At 35.8% G+C, this 15,273-nt stretch overlaps 3 protein-coding genes across 3 annotated transcripts; 1 reads left to right on the top strand and 2 right to left on the bottom strand.

The window, feature by feature from the left end:
• Window positions 1–153: 153 nt before the first annotated feature.
• On the bottom strand, window positions 154–4,097 carry LOC102623854 (NADP-dependent glyceraldehyde-3-phosphate dehydrogenase). Its single transcript, XM_006483399.4, has 9 exons — window positions 3,674–4,097; window positions 3,372–3,565; window positions 3,146–3,274; window positions 2,222–2,341; window positions 1,955–2,091; window positions 1,531–1,686; window positions 897–1,275; window positions 649–765; window positions 154–487 (listed from the first exon to the last, which is right to left on the bottom strand). Exons 1-9 carry the CDS (start codon window positions 3,810–3,812, stop codon window positions 374–376), a joined length of 1,485 nt encoding a protein of 494 aa, XP_006483462.1. The 5' UTR covers window positions 3,813–4,097; the 3' UTR covers window positions 154–373.
• Window positions 4,098–5,090: 993 nt separating this feature from the next.
• LOC102623567 (stromal cell-derived factor 2-like protein) lies at window positions 5,091–7,394 on the top strand. Its single transcript, XM_006483398.3, has 6 exons — window positions 5,091–5,528; window positions 5,694–5,834; window positions 6,265–6,405; window positions 6,625–6,674; window positions 6,765–6,894; window positions 7,038–7,394. Exons 1-6 carry the CDS (start codon window positions 5,424–5,426, stop codon window positions 7,119–7,121), a joined length of 651 nt encoding a protein of 216 aa, XP_006483461.1. The 5' UTR covers window positions 5,091–5,423; the 3' UTR covers window positions 7,122–7,394.
• A 3,388-nt stretch (window positions 7,395–10,782) lies between these two features.
• On the bottom strand, window positions 10,783–13,876 carry LOC102623267 (U-box domain-containing protein 12-like). Its single transcript, XM_006483397.4, has 3 exons — window positions 13,116–13,876; window positions 11,956–12,914; window positions 10,783–11,307 (listed from the first exon to the last, which is right to left on the bottom strand). The coding sequence occupies exons 1-2, from the start codon at window positions 13,733–13,735 to the stop codon at window positions 11,975–11,977; spliced, it is 1,560 nt and encodes a 519-aa protein (XP_006483460.1). The 5' UTR covers window positions 13,736–13,876; the 3' UTR covers window positions 10,783–11,307; window positions 11,956–11,974.
• Window positions 13,877–15,273: the final 1,397 nt, after the last annotated feature.

Below are 15,273 nucleotides of genomic sequence, written 5' to 3' on the forward strand. Positions count from 1 at the left end.
CAATAACATATAATGTATTTACATCCATAACCTTTGTTTCCTCAATGATCTTATCCCTGCATGGTGTTGTTACATATGGAAAGAATCCCAATAAAGTAGGGCAGCTATAATTACAAATACCTTACCATAAATTCAATTTGAAAAAAAAAAAAATCAAATAACACTCCATCATCTTTACTTATATAACCAGAGCCAATTTAAACAATAAGATAACCACAAGAAACTTGTGGGTACATGCAAGTGCCGATTACTTGCCCGTGAAGGCAAGGAAGATAACATACAGTGATTTTATTTTGCCAGTTATATACTCTAGGTAGATAGATAACATGTACTCTATAAGGTGAGTGTAGCTCGATGCTCCTATTAATTATCATCAACCTACGGTGTAAGACGGGGTTGGTAAATTGATTACAGTGCTCTTGATTTTCGTCATCATATTGATGCTATTGGTGATTCCCTGTGAACCAATTCCGCTGTCCTTTAAGCCCTGCCGCCATAAAATGCTCAATAAGTTGAGTCAATAGCTTAACAGTTTATACGGATTGAAAAATGCTCAATAAGTTGAGTCAATGGCTTAACAGTTTATACGGTTTGAGGTTGAATACTTGAATAGCAATTTGTAAGTACGGCACTCTAATAAAGATTAACCTGGAAAGGAAAATGATCAGGTCCACGAGACGGAGCTGAATTAATCTGAACCGTTCCTGTTTCCATCGCGTCACTGATTAAAATTGCTTTGTTTATATCCCTAGTAAATACACATCCCTGAAAAATGAAATTTGAGCACAATTGATCACAGCGGTCAGTAGTAATTTAAGTAGCAATACACATTTGACTTTCCATGAACTTCAAGCTGGTAGTTTTGCAGATGGTTGGCAAAATAAGATATATGTTACCTGAAGACCAAAGTTGCTAGCATTACAATGGTGGATTCCTTCTTCGACCGAGTTTATCCTAATAACTGGCAGAACAGGACCAAATGGCTCCTCCCATGCTATCCGCATATCAGGTCGGACATTATCTAACAATAAAGGCCATATGAGGTTGCCCTCCCTCTTGTACTCCTGACAAAATGTTGCGGCCTTTTGCTTAGCATCCATAACCAACCCTTCAATAAAGTTAGCAGACGACTCTGTAACAACCGGGGTTATATCGCAATCATCTTCAGGAGCACCAACCGTCAGTTTAGCAACTTTAGCTTTTACTTTCTCCACAAGAGTGTCGGCTACTGATTCCATGACCAAGGCAACTTTCACGGCTGTGCATCTTTGACCACTGGCAGAGAGGATTATCAACATAATCAACATATTTATTACTAAAACTTCATAGACAAAACTGTCGAAATGATTGAATGGTTATTTACCAGACATTTTTTAAAGAACTCAATAACAAAAAAGGGAAAAAACAATGATAGTGATGTAAAATGATCAAGCACGCCACAAAAAATAAAAACATGACTTAATCCACAAAACAGGCCATCTATTAGATCACAAAGGAAGATCTTATAATTGATGGATGGTCGCAATTCACCTATAAGAAAAGCCTCCTTTAACGATATTGGCTGCAGCCAAATCCAAATCCGCATCTTCAAGTATGATACAAGCATCCTTTCCACCAAGTTCCATCTGAAGAGGAATCATGCCTGCCTTCTTTGAGATTGAAATTCCAGTATCCCCACCTGTGAAGCTGAGCATGTATGCTTATTAGTCGATGATCGATCTGTAAGCTACAAGGGGTTCTTGAAATTCATGTAAATTCCAATTCCAGAAGCAAAGATTAGTAAAATCTAGAACATGACTCTTTTGGCTTTATGATGGGAGGACATTTATCCCTTTTCCCTTTTTTCTTTCACAGGGTATAATAAAAAATCATAAAAAAGCAATACAAAAATGAATGATAAGCAATGAAAACTGAAACTACGTAGTAATAAGATCTTGAAACATCTAATAGTTACCTAATACAATTGATACTGGGATGCATGGTGAGGAAGTCACCAATCTCAGAACCTTTTCCAGTGACACAACTAATTAGACCTTTAGGAAAACCGGCCAAATGAAAGCAATGTACCATGTGAAGTGCAGCCACAGCACCCTGCCCAGCAATAAAATCATTACTGCTAGAACTGCCCGAACTTAAAAATCAGCTAAACTGAAGTACATTTTGGTGGAAACCAGATATAGGATGGAAATTGGTAAATTAGATCATCGGTTTGAAACCTTACCTGGGTTGGAGGCTTGAGCACAATGGAATTTCCAGCAATGAGTGCCGGAGCAATTTTTGAAACAGCGAGATTAACAGGATAGTTGAATGGTGGAATGGCTAAAACAACACCCAGGGGTATCTGCAAAAGGTGCAAGTCCAAATAAATCATCCATAAACAACATACAGAGTAACTGCACCATTCTTGCAAGTTACTTACAGAGCAGGAATTTCAATCAATGTCACAAGATGATGAAAATTATACAGAGAGACACCAATTAATCCACAAACGAGGATTGGGGCAGGGGAGCTAGAAATGAATTTTCTGATGGTATCACAAGTTATGAGTTAGTCAGGGTACTGGCAAAACCAAAAAGCATAAGCTTTCCTGTTACATTAGATGTTTCCATTTCAACTATTATTTAAAAAATTATATTAATCTGTGTCCAAAACTGACAGAAGCAAAGTGTTGACATCCGCTACTTAGACATGTGGCTCTCCGTTCATTCTTTCAATTTTTTGTAATACTTATTGTTACCCATACATACATATCTTTTTAGATCCATTTGCAGCTTAGACATGTTACATGCATGCATAATGAACACATTCTTGATTCTTCAGCATTTGTTCCAAAAATGTGATATATCCTGAACATAGGTGTTGTTGTTTAAGAGGTTTGCAATGTCTATAATAAAAGTCCCTGGTCAATGACTCCATGGATATTCCTTGTAATATTCCTCTTAGAAAACAGTGAAAAGAACCTTGTTCTTTATGAGAAAGTTGCATAATGAACAACTCTCTCAAATGCCTACATCAGCAGCAGCCACACAACACAAAACAACACAAAGCTCCTTTTGTTTTAGCCGCATCAGGATACCAAACAAAGCCTTTGCTTACACTAAGACTAATTTGTAAAAAAATTTCAGAAAGGAAGCAGTGAAGTTACCTTTGAAGTGAGGCAATATTTAGTTCTCTCATTTCCAGGGAAACTATCAGAGACCAACAATTTCCCTTCCCCAAGAATTCTAACACCTTCCTCAGCGCAATATGAAACCAGATCACCAGATCTCACTACCTAATTAATCAAGGGCAAAGAAAATAAAACTCAATTCACAGCAAAGTAACTCTTGCAAAGAAAAAGATTTAAAACAAAAATTGTTAGTTGTATTTACTTCGGTGACTGCATCCTTAGCAGGTTTAGCTATTTCTTTAACAAGGCACTCAGCAATGGGAGCTTTTTGCTCTTTTAAGATTGCAGCTGCCTTGTGAAGCAACTCTGCTCGCTTCCACAGTGGAGTCTTTGCCCATGATTTTTGTGCTAACTTTGCTGTTTCCACGACCTTGTTCACCTCTTCCTGAGTACAAGCTGTCAAATTCTTACACCCAATTAGCTTAACCAGAGGGACAAGAAAACCGGGTTTCCAACTAAAATATTTGAAAAAAAAAAAAAAAAGTCTGTAGAAGCTTAAGTTACCTTGAACTCTGAAGTGGGGTTTTCTAGTAGTGGGATTGATGATGGTAACTGATTTGCCAGAAGATGATTTTCTCCATACACCGTCGTAAAAGAATTTGTAGACACCATTTTCATCAACGATCTCTTCAAAAACTGCCATATTTGGTTCTTGCTTTGCTTGCTAGCTACCTGCTTTTGATCTCTGCTTTTGACTTCGACCTTGAGAAGCACCCCAAGCTTTAATTAAATAAGAAGAGACTGCGATCCTGTTCTTGGAGAAAGAAGTGATGCTTTGATGGCTTCGTTTATTCTGGGATAATGCCACGTAGATGATTGTTGTGGAAATGGCGCGAACGTGGGGCCAGTTACCTTCCACGGTTGATGTAAGGTGGCCTCCAAATTTGACACGTTGCTTATAATTTTGCTTTTTGTCTTCCGTTCTTACGCCAGTTTATTGTTTTCATGGAAAATAATGTATTATAAAATGCGTGAATTGAGATACCTAACCGAAGAAATTTTGATTTTGTAAAAATAGGTGTGGTTCATACTTCATACAATTTGTTCAAAGCCTTAGACTTGGAATGGATTGAAAAGACGATAATACCCTTCGAATAAATTTGAGTAAAAATAATAAAATATAATGTAATGAAACTACTACAAAATTATCTAAATACATACTTCCGCTCGCTTAAGTCACATGTGTCATATGATTTGGAATCTCGTCTCTTCCCATCAATTTTCTTTTTTTTTTTTTAACACTTTCTTATGATTTTGCTCTCATTTCTAGATGATTACTAACACTCATGGTATCTTTATCAATTGATAATTGGAATGAGCTTGAATTAGAATGAAAATGAATTAGAATGGGAAAAAATAAGAATGAAAAATAAAAATAAAAATAAATTGTTTACTTGAACTATAAAATTCAAAATCAGAATGTATTGTATTTTCATTAATCTGTTTATTTTATCCAAAAATCAAAATAAGTTATTTTAAGTTACTAAAATACTCTTAATTAATATTTTAATATATCAAGATGAGAAATGGTGATGTCACGTCACCTCTTCAAGTTCCAACTTTATATATTTATATAGATAGATAGATAGATTTCAATTGATGTGCCACCCATCAATTAAATAATAAAATATAATTAATTTTTTTTATAAATATTAATAAACGAGTGGCAGATAATATTAGAGTTGTTAAAATTTTTAGCATTATTATCATTGAATTACTGGCAGAGCCGACGTCGGTGATAGCAAGTCAAGTCAGGAGTGCCTGAGGGGCATGCTTGCTTAGGCAAACACCGAGGGGTGGTACGTCAAATTAAAAAAACGTATTGACCTTTGACTTCTCTAACCTCGTTTCAGTCCAGAAGAGAGTGTTCGCTCCAATACTCTTCCCCCACGTCAACTAATATCCACGTGTCTCATTTCTATTCGTCGATACCAAGTCATCCAACAGGTCACCATCTCCTCCCTCTCTCAACTCAAAACCATTTCGATCACAGATCCATTCGACAATCCTGCTGATCCCCAAAACCAAAACTCACCAAAGGCTCTCTCCGTGAACTCTGGATAGATCCCCCGATCGCACCGTGGCTTCGTCCGGGGCGCCGCCGACGACGCAATCCCTCACTCAAAGAAGAAAACAAACATCATCAACCGAAAACGCTAACCGCAGTAGAGATTCGATAAGAGGTTCGCGAGCGAGACCTCAAAACGACTTTCCTTTTTGGCAACAGAACTGGTTCTTAGGTTTGCTCTTTTTCATGGCAATGGTATTCTTCGCTCTCGCTGTCTTCCTCTTCCTCGGCCTCAATCTCGACGAATCTTCTCCTTCCTCCGCCTCCGCCGCTTCCCCTGAAACTGTCGAGGTCGGAATTCAACTTTTTAATTTCTTGATTTTATAGCATTTTACGGGAATTAGAAATTTGTTACTAAGTTCATTATTTTGTTAGGGCGTAATTCTCAATAACTGATGTGGGCTGGAAAATACGATTTTTAATTTGTTTTTCTCTTTATTATTTTTGCTTTGACAGATTACTTATGGGACAGTTCTCAAGTTGATGCATGAGAAGACAAAATTCCGGCTGCATTCACATGAAGTGCCATATGGTTCTGGCAGCGGGCAGCAATCTGTTACGGGTTTCCCTGATGTTGATGATGCCAATAGCTATTGGGTACTCTCTCTGATTTTATGTTATCTGAAGCAATATAGATTTTGTGGTTTGGAATCAGAGCATTGCACCTCTTAGAATTGATTGGATCAGTATTTAACATAACTTGTATCGAAATGTTCATTTAACAGGGAAGTAAAAGTAGGCTCAGGAAACAATTTTTTTATTTTATATCTTTTTTTTTGTTTTTTTTGGTTGCGGCCATCCCTAATCTTTTGTTTCATATTTAAAGATAATTGTAGCTACTAGTTAGCCAATGTTTGTTTATTAGAGTTTAGTTGGTCATTTTGTAGTTGGAGTTTGACATACTTGATATAAATTTGGAAGGTCACTTCTATGTTAGTGAAGTTAATATTGCCGTATGATTTTGCAAGAAAGTGTAATCGGCAAGTGTTTTTTGTCTTCTGATATGATATAAGTTTTTCTTTTGCAGATTGTTAAGCCTATTCTAGGGGCATCTGCCAAACAAGGCGACACCATAAAGAGTGGGACTATTATCCGGTTGCAGCACATGAGAACTAGAAAATGGCTGCACAGCCATTTGCATGCGTCCCCAATTTCAGGAAACCTTGAGGTTAGTTTTTCTATTTTCCTTATGTTTCTGTAGCACTTCATTTTGTACAAGACCGTGATCTCAGCTTCTATTCTGTGTTCGAATTTAAACTAGATGGAACTGCTAATTGATTGAGTGTTCATTTTTTATTTTACTTTGGGCTGTAATATCGAATTGCCCTTATTGACCTTTTAAAATCTATATTTATTCTTTATCTAAATTACAATGTGCTGTGTGTAGATTAGCTGTTTCGGAGGCGAAGAGGAATCTGATACTGGTGATTACTGGAGGTGAGACTTTACACTAACTCTATTTCAAATTGTATCTACCTGTCATAGTCTTTCCACTGACTGATGCCATACTGGGCCAATTTCGATTAGGGTTATGATTGAGGGTAGCGGAAAGACTTGGAGGCAAGATCAAAGGATTCGGCTTCAACACGTTGACACAGGTGGCTACTTACATAGTCATCCCAAGAAATATCAGCGGATAGCTGGCGGACAGCAAGAGGTGAGAAAGAAACAATATAGTTCCATTCCCATTTAAACAAACATTGATTCAAAGTCGATCTGAAGTTCTAATGTCATTTATTTCAGTTTATATGTAGAACTTGCTTTTCAGTTCTCCATTTAACCATCTCTTTGTTTTATTAGGTCTGTGGCGTCAGAGAAAAGCGTGCTGATAATGTGTGGTTAGCCGCTGAAGGTGTATACCTCCCTGTTACTGAGAGCAAGTAGATTTTGGTGACATTATGTGAAGTTACCCTGTAAAAACAGGTGCTTGGGTTTTGGATATTTAGGTGGCTGGTGCCTGTTCTTATAGATATAGCTATTAGTTGTTGATGTTCTAATATGATGAGGGGAAAAAAATAACTTCCAGGGACTTGAAATTAGATGTTATCGGATGTAGTTTGTGTGTGCAATTTGTGCTACTGGAGGAGCACTCATGGTAACATAACTAGCAGTTTGTTTGATGATCTTTACATTGATATAAAGCATGTTTATTACCTCTTTCTGGCTTTATGTTCTATTGAAGTTGAACAAAATCTTTCAATTTAAGGATGTCCCATCTGCAAATCCTGTCACCTTTATTGAAACGCGCACATGGGATTGATATTATGCACATTACTATGAGAGTGAATCCATATATATAGATGATAATCTTGTTGGGAAATAAAAAAATTAGAAAGAAAAAGCAACTTGCAGTTGTGAGTATTCTACATTTTTCTATTCCCTCTTTTTATTTATTTATTTATTTATTTATTTTTAATTAAGAAAGCTTGTAGCAGGGGTGGCCATGTTTCGTGATTTGTTCAGAAACTTTAGAACCGATATTGGTTCAGTCATCGATTTTCTTTGTACTTTTCTCTTTTTTTTTTCCCTGTTTCGTCCCTCAAATAAATTTTGGTATCACAAAAGTTGAAATTGTTTGGTGGATAAATTCTTTTATTAGTAGTTAATACGCAGGAATTATTGTTTGTTTATACGGCTGTGGATTGAAAAGAGGGGAAAAGGAATAAGAAAAGGATGCGTGCGTATTTTGTTTATACGGTTTTTGTAAATGGTAAAAGTAGGAAGTTCCGGTGTTTTGCGCGCAATGAATTATTGGGCTGAAGAATGGGCCTACCATGTGCCCCAGCTTGAAGACTCTTTTGTTTCCGCCTCCTGCTAAAGAGGCCCACTTCTTTTGCCTCCAAGGACCTCAATTGATTCGCTATCTTATTCTCAGTCATTCCACTTCTCATTGTGGGGAAGGAATACCTCGGCACAATTTTTAGGAATAGTCTAAAATTTTCTATCAATTTTCAAAATTATAGCGCACTTTTTTAATTTTAATAGCAAAGAAATAAATAAATAAGATCATTTTGAGCATAATTGCTCCAAAGTATCTATTCATCAGTTAGGCACTCGATATGTTGATTGCATCTCAATTGCTCATGAATTGTCTCTTAAGCACAATAAATTATCAAAGGATATTTATGTTGGACATACTCATTTTTTTAACTTTAGTAAGAAAAATTTAAGTGGCATTTTTTTGGAAATTATTCCTAATTTAAACTATTTTTGCAAAACTTGCGGTGCTTGTAATACTTTTACATAATTGTTTAGACAAATTTTCCACCACCAATTAGGGATGGCAATGGGGAGGGGAGGGGAGGGGAGGGGACCGATCTCCCCGTACCCATCCCCGATATTTTGCGTATGTCCCCATCCCCTCCCCGTCTCCGTCAGAATTACTTGAGAGAATCATCATCCCCTCCCCGAATAATAATAGGGGATCCCCGAGGGTCCCCGATCCCCGAATAACTAATACATTTTTTTTTCGATTTTGAGTTAATCATATTAAAATAAAAAATTCAAATAAAAGTAAAGTTCGAAATATATCTTACATTAATATCTATTACAAAAGTCACATACATTAAATTAGTAAGTACCGCAACATGCAAGGGATACAAACTTCTTTTACAAACTATCATTAACAAATTAATAGTCTAATACAAAATTGTTACAAATAAAATCGAATTTAGATTCAAAATTAACTTTTTCAATGGTAGCGTGGGCACTTTATAAATGTGGACTATTCCCTTTACAACACAATAGTTAAATCAGAGCAAATCAAAAGCAAATATTATATTAGATTAGATTAGATATTAAAATTGTGATTCGCTGTGGGCAATTATAACATCTAAAATTAAATAAAAAATAGATTTAAGTTTAAAATATTTAAAGAATATTAAAATTAAAAAAAATATTTGGCTAATAGAATCTACTCGGTCTTTTTAATGTCCTAAATAAAAATTTAGAACTTTAATTAGCTAATTAGGCCTAAAAGTTTAATAATATAAATATTTTGATATTTTTTATTTTTACCAATATTTATAATTTTATAATTTATTTACTAGTAATTTTAAAAAATTAAAATAAAATAAAAATAAAATTAAAAATTAAAATGGGGAAATTGGTAGGGGATGAGGATTCCACCTCATCCCCATCCCCTCTCCGAATAAGAAATTGGGCAAAAAAATTTCCATGTCCCCTCCCCGAATAAGAAATTGGTATGAAATTATTCTCATACCCTCTCCGAATGGGGAAAATCTCCGAGGGTATCCGTCCCCGTGGGGATTTTTACCATCCCTACCACCAATATATATATATATATATATATATATATATATATATAGAATTGAGGGTTTTTTTTTTTATGGGTCCCTAAAAATATATAATATGGTAGGAATTGTCACATTCAGATCTCACTTCCAAACTCAAATTTTGAGAATTTTTTAAAATACCAAAAAACATGGGGCAGGCCGAAATTTGCAGTCCTAATTAATGCTGATTGCTCCCATATAATTAATTTCATGTTCACCAACACACAATGTGTGTCCCATTTCTAGCTAATCGTCTACCCTTACCTACCCCTTTATGGTCTCTCAGTTTTGCGTTGGGTTTCATTTCCTCAGACTTACATCTTGTCCTTTGTTTTAATATTTTACCGGCATTTTTCTTTTCTTTTCTTTCTTTCTTTTTTTTTAATAAAAAAATAATAATGACTTGTCGGTGAGTTAAATCTCTGCATATTCTGTGAGTAATAATAATATGAAATGATGTGATACAAAGTTGATATTTTGGACTTTGGAGTATATAGTTCGGTTTGGTGTTCTAATTTTTAAGAAAATCGAATCGAATTAAATTATATTCGATATTTTTGACCTGAATCAAACTAGTCCGGTTCATGAGATTCTTTTATTACTACTATTCTCATTCATTCTTGAAGACCTAAACTAAACTCTTAACTGAAATCCAAAACCGATGGTTCCCTAAGAATTGCTCATCCAATCCACCATTCAGTTCGAGTTAAATGCCCACCTCGACAGTCTCTCTTTCTTTCTTCTTTGTTACTAAGTAATCTCAAGCTTTTGATTTAGTTAACATATAATTTGGAATTTGTGACCGAAAGTTAAAACTGTTAACATCATTCGTGGGTGTGTATTGGTAGGCCTGCCGCTAGGTACCACAGTTGACAAAGCGAATCAATTCTCTCCTTAATCAAAGCAAAAGAAATCGATGGCCCACCCAATCGGACGGTTTAAGCTACCCCACGGTTACATCATGGATCACACTATGCTGTTTCACATGAGAGCGCAGTGTAGGGTCCACGTTGTATAATTGAAGACAGAGCATCGGATCACATGTTATTTTTTATACAGCATCATCATTGTCTTCCACGTAACGTACCATTTTGGTGCTAGTGTCTTACAAAGCTGGCCTTGTCTATGGCCATTATTTGACCATTTTGTTTAATTTGCATGAAAATGAAAGAGTCTAAACCCTAAAACACCCCTCATTGTTTACGGTTGAGTCCTCACTTCTCACAAAAGGAAATTTAAGGCATCAAACATATCAACTATTACAATCTTGTTATTGAAAGCTGACAATGGTGGTGGCAACATAATTGAATTTTACAGTAAATGACAGGAGATTTCTCCATTATGAGCCCACATACCAACCAAGTCTTAAGTCTTAACTTGCCGAAATGGAACATAATTAGGGTATTTGATTAAAGAGGTCTTTAATGTCTCTGCATTGCAGAGAGAAAAATTTTCTTCAATGAACAAAGATAACTTGAGAAGTTCTTTTCAGCAAAGGTCACGGCGCAGCATTGAACTCGAAAAACTTGCATTGGTTACAGCTTACTACTTATCTTATTGCAAAATATTTACAACAAAATCAGGCTAAAAAAAAGAAAGTAAATACATACAGGCCAATTTGTCATAAACAAGTCACAAAAGATTACAAACTTATTATACATATATAATATATATATATACCTTAAGAGGGGTAAGAATGAGAACGGTTTTTATTCCTGCCCACCAGCTAAGTTTCTTGTTTACTCTCTCCAAATTGGCCCCCTAATCTTCCTGATCTGTGAATAATTAAATTGCAAACAGCCCATTAAACAAGGTCAATGCATTTACTCATCGGTTTGTTAAAATAATCAAAAGTAATAAAGCTTGATTGTCCATGTACACACTACCACAAGCATAAAATAAAATAAATTAAAGCCTGTAAATCCAGAGATTCCCGATGGAAGCATCACATTCAGAGTTGAAATTTAGGTAAAGGAATAGATTCCCATATGGAAAAATTGCAGTTAACTGTCATTTTTTTTTCCCTGAGAGAGAAAATGAACCAACACCTCTTTTAGCAAGCAGGAATATAAAATTACAGCTAAGGGACATAAGGTTGGACAAAAATGTACAAATGGTTTGAAAGTGACTCCATGTTCGTAGGGATAGTCTTAACATTATTCAGCCCTCAAGAGTTTCTGATTTGGAATGCCATCCCACTGACAGCGAAGCATCTCTAGACAAAATACTAGAGAATAGTCTAACAGCTTTCAGCATGATTAGATCTAAGGATATGACAACGAGGATGAACTATCTAGATGATATTAAACTAGCTGATATGGGGTATATAACTATAACACATAGGAATTGTTTCGCTACATACATCAACAAGAGCTACAAAAAACCAGAACAATTTGCAGTAGTATTATGAAAAGAAGACTAACTTCGAATTGGTCTCTTTAATCAAAACGGTAAGCTCTTGGAAGTTGAACTGGTTGTGAGGGACTTGAAATGTTCTGATGGGACAAAATCCTGCGGCAAATTGGCCCTCTTCACAATTCTCTTCATATTGTTCTGTAAACTTTGTTGGACTAATTGTTTCACTGCTTTCTTTTCCTCGCTCATCATGTCTTCTTCCTCTTCTAAACACTCCTTTGCAACACCATTTGGATTTGTAGATGTTGATGATGAAGACCCGCAAATAGGAGCAGACACTGCTGCTGCTGCTACCAAATTTCCACCATAAGTCCCTGAAACTTGCTTCCCTTTATCAACTCTCAGGCATTCCAAAATCCTTGAAGCCCTCTTCTGTGCCAATGTGCTACCCAAAAGTGTTAATTCAAGCAATGCGGATGCAATGCCAGCTTCTATCATGGCCTGTCTATCTCCATATGATTTATGTGCCATCACCATCAAAACATACGATGCCTTCTCCTGGCAACCCGGTGAGTCGGTCCAATTCAAAACATCAACTAAAATCGGGAAGGCATCAGGCACCCTGCTAATTGCTTTTCGACCTTCTGGCGTAGATACTAAATTGCTCAAAATGGACAAAATTCTCTCACTTAGTTCCATGTCTCCTAACATCTCCAAGAGATATCGGATCAAATCGGTTTCTAATATAAAGGAAATATTCGATGGAAAGATTGAGAGATTGTATAAAGCTCGTAGAGCATCTTGTTTTGCTTGTGGACTAACTTTTTTATCCGAATTCTTGAGGGTTTTAACCAAGAATGGGACTGCACCTGAAGATCCAATGATAGGTTTATTAGAGTCCAATGCACTCAAGCCTAAGAAATTCGCTACTATTGCTTCTGAAACTGATGGGTTAGGAGCAACAGGAGATTCTATAAGCTTTAGCATCTTGTGAACAGCACCTGCTTTCACAATGGCTGCTTTGTTCCTGCAAAAGGGATAGCAAAAAATCAATCAAACTTTCAATTCTCCCGAACGGAAACACATTCAAGGATGAAATAATAGCCACAAAAATATGGAAAGTGACTTGTCCTAGCTAATTCCATTCTACATCAAAACTATACATGCAAATACAAACATAACACAATTTTTTAAACCCAAAAAAAAAAAAAAAAAAACCAGAACTTACAAATCATTGCCGATTCCAAGATTGAGAAGAGCATAAAGAGAAGAAATTTGAGAATCAGCAAGTTGAAAATCAAGCATCCCAGCCAAAGGAGGAATGGCACCTAGCATAGCAAGAGTGACCCTTGTTTCAGAATTTTCTTTAGCCAAACTCCTCACTTTACTCGCAGCTTCTCCTCTTTGCTCTTCACTCTCACTTTGCAAATCCTTAACAACAATCTTTAACTCCTCCAAAGCTTCCTCTTTCTTCTTTATCTCACTCGCAGCTTCACCCTCAGCCAAGTTCAAGAGATCCAACAGCTTCTCCGATTTCGAAACGCACCCTTTTGCTTCTTTCTGCTTCTCTGGCTTCCGCCCGTTTCCTTTCTCCGAGTCCACTCCTCTGCTCTCCATTTCCGTTTTCGCTTTTGGCGTCGGGAGAGAAATCCCCTCGTCGTCGAGAATTTCCCGACCGTAACGTGAACTCCCACCACAACTCACGGCGTCAAATATTTTCCGACGGAATGCAGAACCGGAGAAGGCCGTCCATAACCGGAAGTGATGGTGGCCGTCAGCGGCGGATGTGGGCCCGTCGTTACGCTCGAGGATCAAGGATCTGACATTGTTTTGATGAATCTTTGCCATTTTTTTCTTATTTTTCTCTACATTGGCGAGAAAACCAGACACAAGTGAAGTGAAGGGAAGTGAAGTGGAGAGTTCTGCGTTTGTGTGGGTGGGTGGGTGTGTGTTGGTGTTCTTTGCTTTATTATTTATAGGAGCTGATAAAAACAGATGAAAGAGGCAGAGGAGTATTAGAAAGTGACTCTAATACTGAATAATTTAAGCCTTGTTTGGATGGACTTTTTGGAAAATAGTTCCAAGTGAAGACAATTTATTCACCAACTAATTTTGTCCGTCTTAAACAAAACTAAAAAATTAAAAATAAATTATATATAAAAAAAAAAAAAACAGCAAAGCACCAATCTCCTTCTCTCTTTCTATCTTTTATACTCCAACCAAACGAGCCTTTGCCGCATAAATAAAACCTCTTAGAATGTTAGATTGATAATCACCTTTAAGCTTTCTACAGTCAGCCATAAATGTATAGTTAGGTTATCATTGATTAGAATTAAATTAATTGTATTTTGTTTAATCAATCAATTTCAACTTCATTAAAGTTGCTAACAATTAGATATTTAATTAAATCAATCAGTGATGACACCCTGAGCCACAATACCACATCACATGTTATCTGAGTACAAAACGTGTATAATTAATTATATTCGTGATTTTACTTAACAAAATATATTTTTCATACAATATTATATTAAAAAGAAATAAATTTTAAATAGAACCAATCTAATTCTAATACAAAACAAATATTGTTTGATAGATACCAAAACAAATGCCAAATACATCTCTTCATTTTTCATACTAAAAGAATACTTAAATTAGATCCTCTCTCACACACTGTGAGAACTTGAGTTCGAGTCTCCGTATAGTAATATGAGGACTTAATTCCACTCTCAAAATTGAGTAAAGACTGGTCTTTTCGCTTACGAAATGTGAGTGAAATAGACATTCTTCGATTATAAATAAGAGTTAAAATATGGATAGTGCTTCATATGAGTGGAGTAGATATCCCTCAATTATTAACGAGGGTTAAAATTTGGGGAGTACTTCATATGATGTTAATGTACTCTTGTCACAGTAATAGTTTGATTTATAAATATTAATTATATTCTCATGTAATATGAGTTGTATTCTTGAGCAATAGTTTCATGTAATTAAAAAAAATTAAACCCTCTCTAATTTTATAATTTGGTGTGATGGACGGTTATAAGTTTCAGAAATAGCAACCAAAACTCATTTTGTTAATAAATTTTTACTATACTAAATTAGTATTTTTTTTTTAATCTCATTTTCACCTAAATAGATAAAGTTCACTACCGGATGACGTCTAATATTTTACGTTTATCACTGTCATAGTGAAGTGTATATTTAGAAAAAAGAAAAAAGAAAATCTAGAGAGAGAGAGAGAGTATGCATAAGAAGAAGCCGTTTTTGTGGAGAGGGGCTTGCCAAAGAAGCCACGAAGACCATGGTCCCGTGGGTTTGGTTGCATAGGAAAATGTGCAAAATTGTACTACGGTGTGATGCATTTCACAGTACAAACACATCTC

The sequence above is a fragment of the Citrus sinensis genome, chromosome 1, assembly GCF_022201045.2.
Source record: "Citrus sinensis cultivar Valencia sweet orange chromosome 1, DVS_A1.0, whole genome shotgun sequence".
NCBI classification, from domain to species: domain Eukaryota; kingdom Viridiplantae; phylum Streptophyta; class Magnoliopsida; order Sapindales; family Rutaceae; genus Citrus; species Citrus sinensis.

What these genes read in the sequence shown, in the direction of transcription:
- LOC102623567 (XM_006483398.3), top strand. Translation starts at nt 5,424, where the DNA reads ATGGCAATGGTATTCTTCGCTCTCGCTGTCTTCCTCTTCCTCGGCCTC. An exon ending in CTTCCCCTGAAACTGTCGAG is followed by an intron (nt 5,529 to 5,693) that starts GTCGGAATTCAA and finishes TTGCTTTGACAG; the next exon opens with ATTACTTATGGGACAGTTCT. An exon ending in TAGCTGGCGGACAGCAAGAG is followed by an intron (nt 6,895 to 7,037) that starts GTGAGAAAGAAA and finishes TTGTTTTATTAG; the next exon opens with GTCTGTGGCGTCAGAGAAAA.
- LOC102623267 (XM_006483397.4), bottom strand. Translation starts at nt 13,735, where the DNA reads ATGGCAAAGATTCATCAAAACAATGTCAGATCCTTGATCCTCGAGCGT. An exon ending in CTTGGAATCGGCAATGATTT is followed by an intron (nt 12,915 to 13,115) that starts GTAAGTTCTGGT and finishes TCCCTTTTGCAG; the next exon opens with GAACAAAGCAGCCATTGTGA.
- LOC102623854 (XM_006483399.4), bottom strand. Translation starts at nt 3,812, where the DNA reads ATGGCAGTTTTTGAAGAGATCGTTGATGAAAATGGTGTCTACAAATTC. An exon ending in CTAAGGATGCAGTCACCGAA is followed by an intron (nt 3,275 to 3,371) that starts GTAAATACAACT and finishes TTGATTAATTAG; the next exon opens with GTAGTGAGATCTGGTGATCT. An exon ending in CTGATCATTTTCCTTTCCAG is followed by an intron (nt 488 to 648) that starts GTTAATCTTTAT and finishes TTATGGCGGCAG; the next exon opens with GGCTTAAAGGACAGCGGAAT.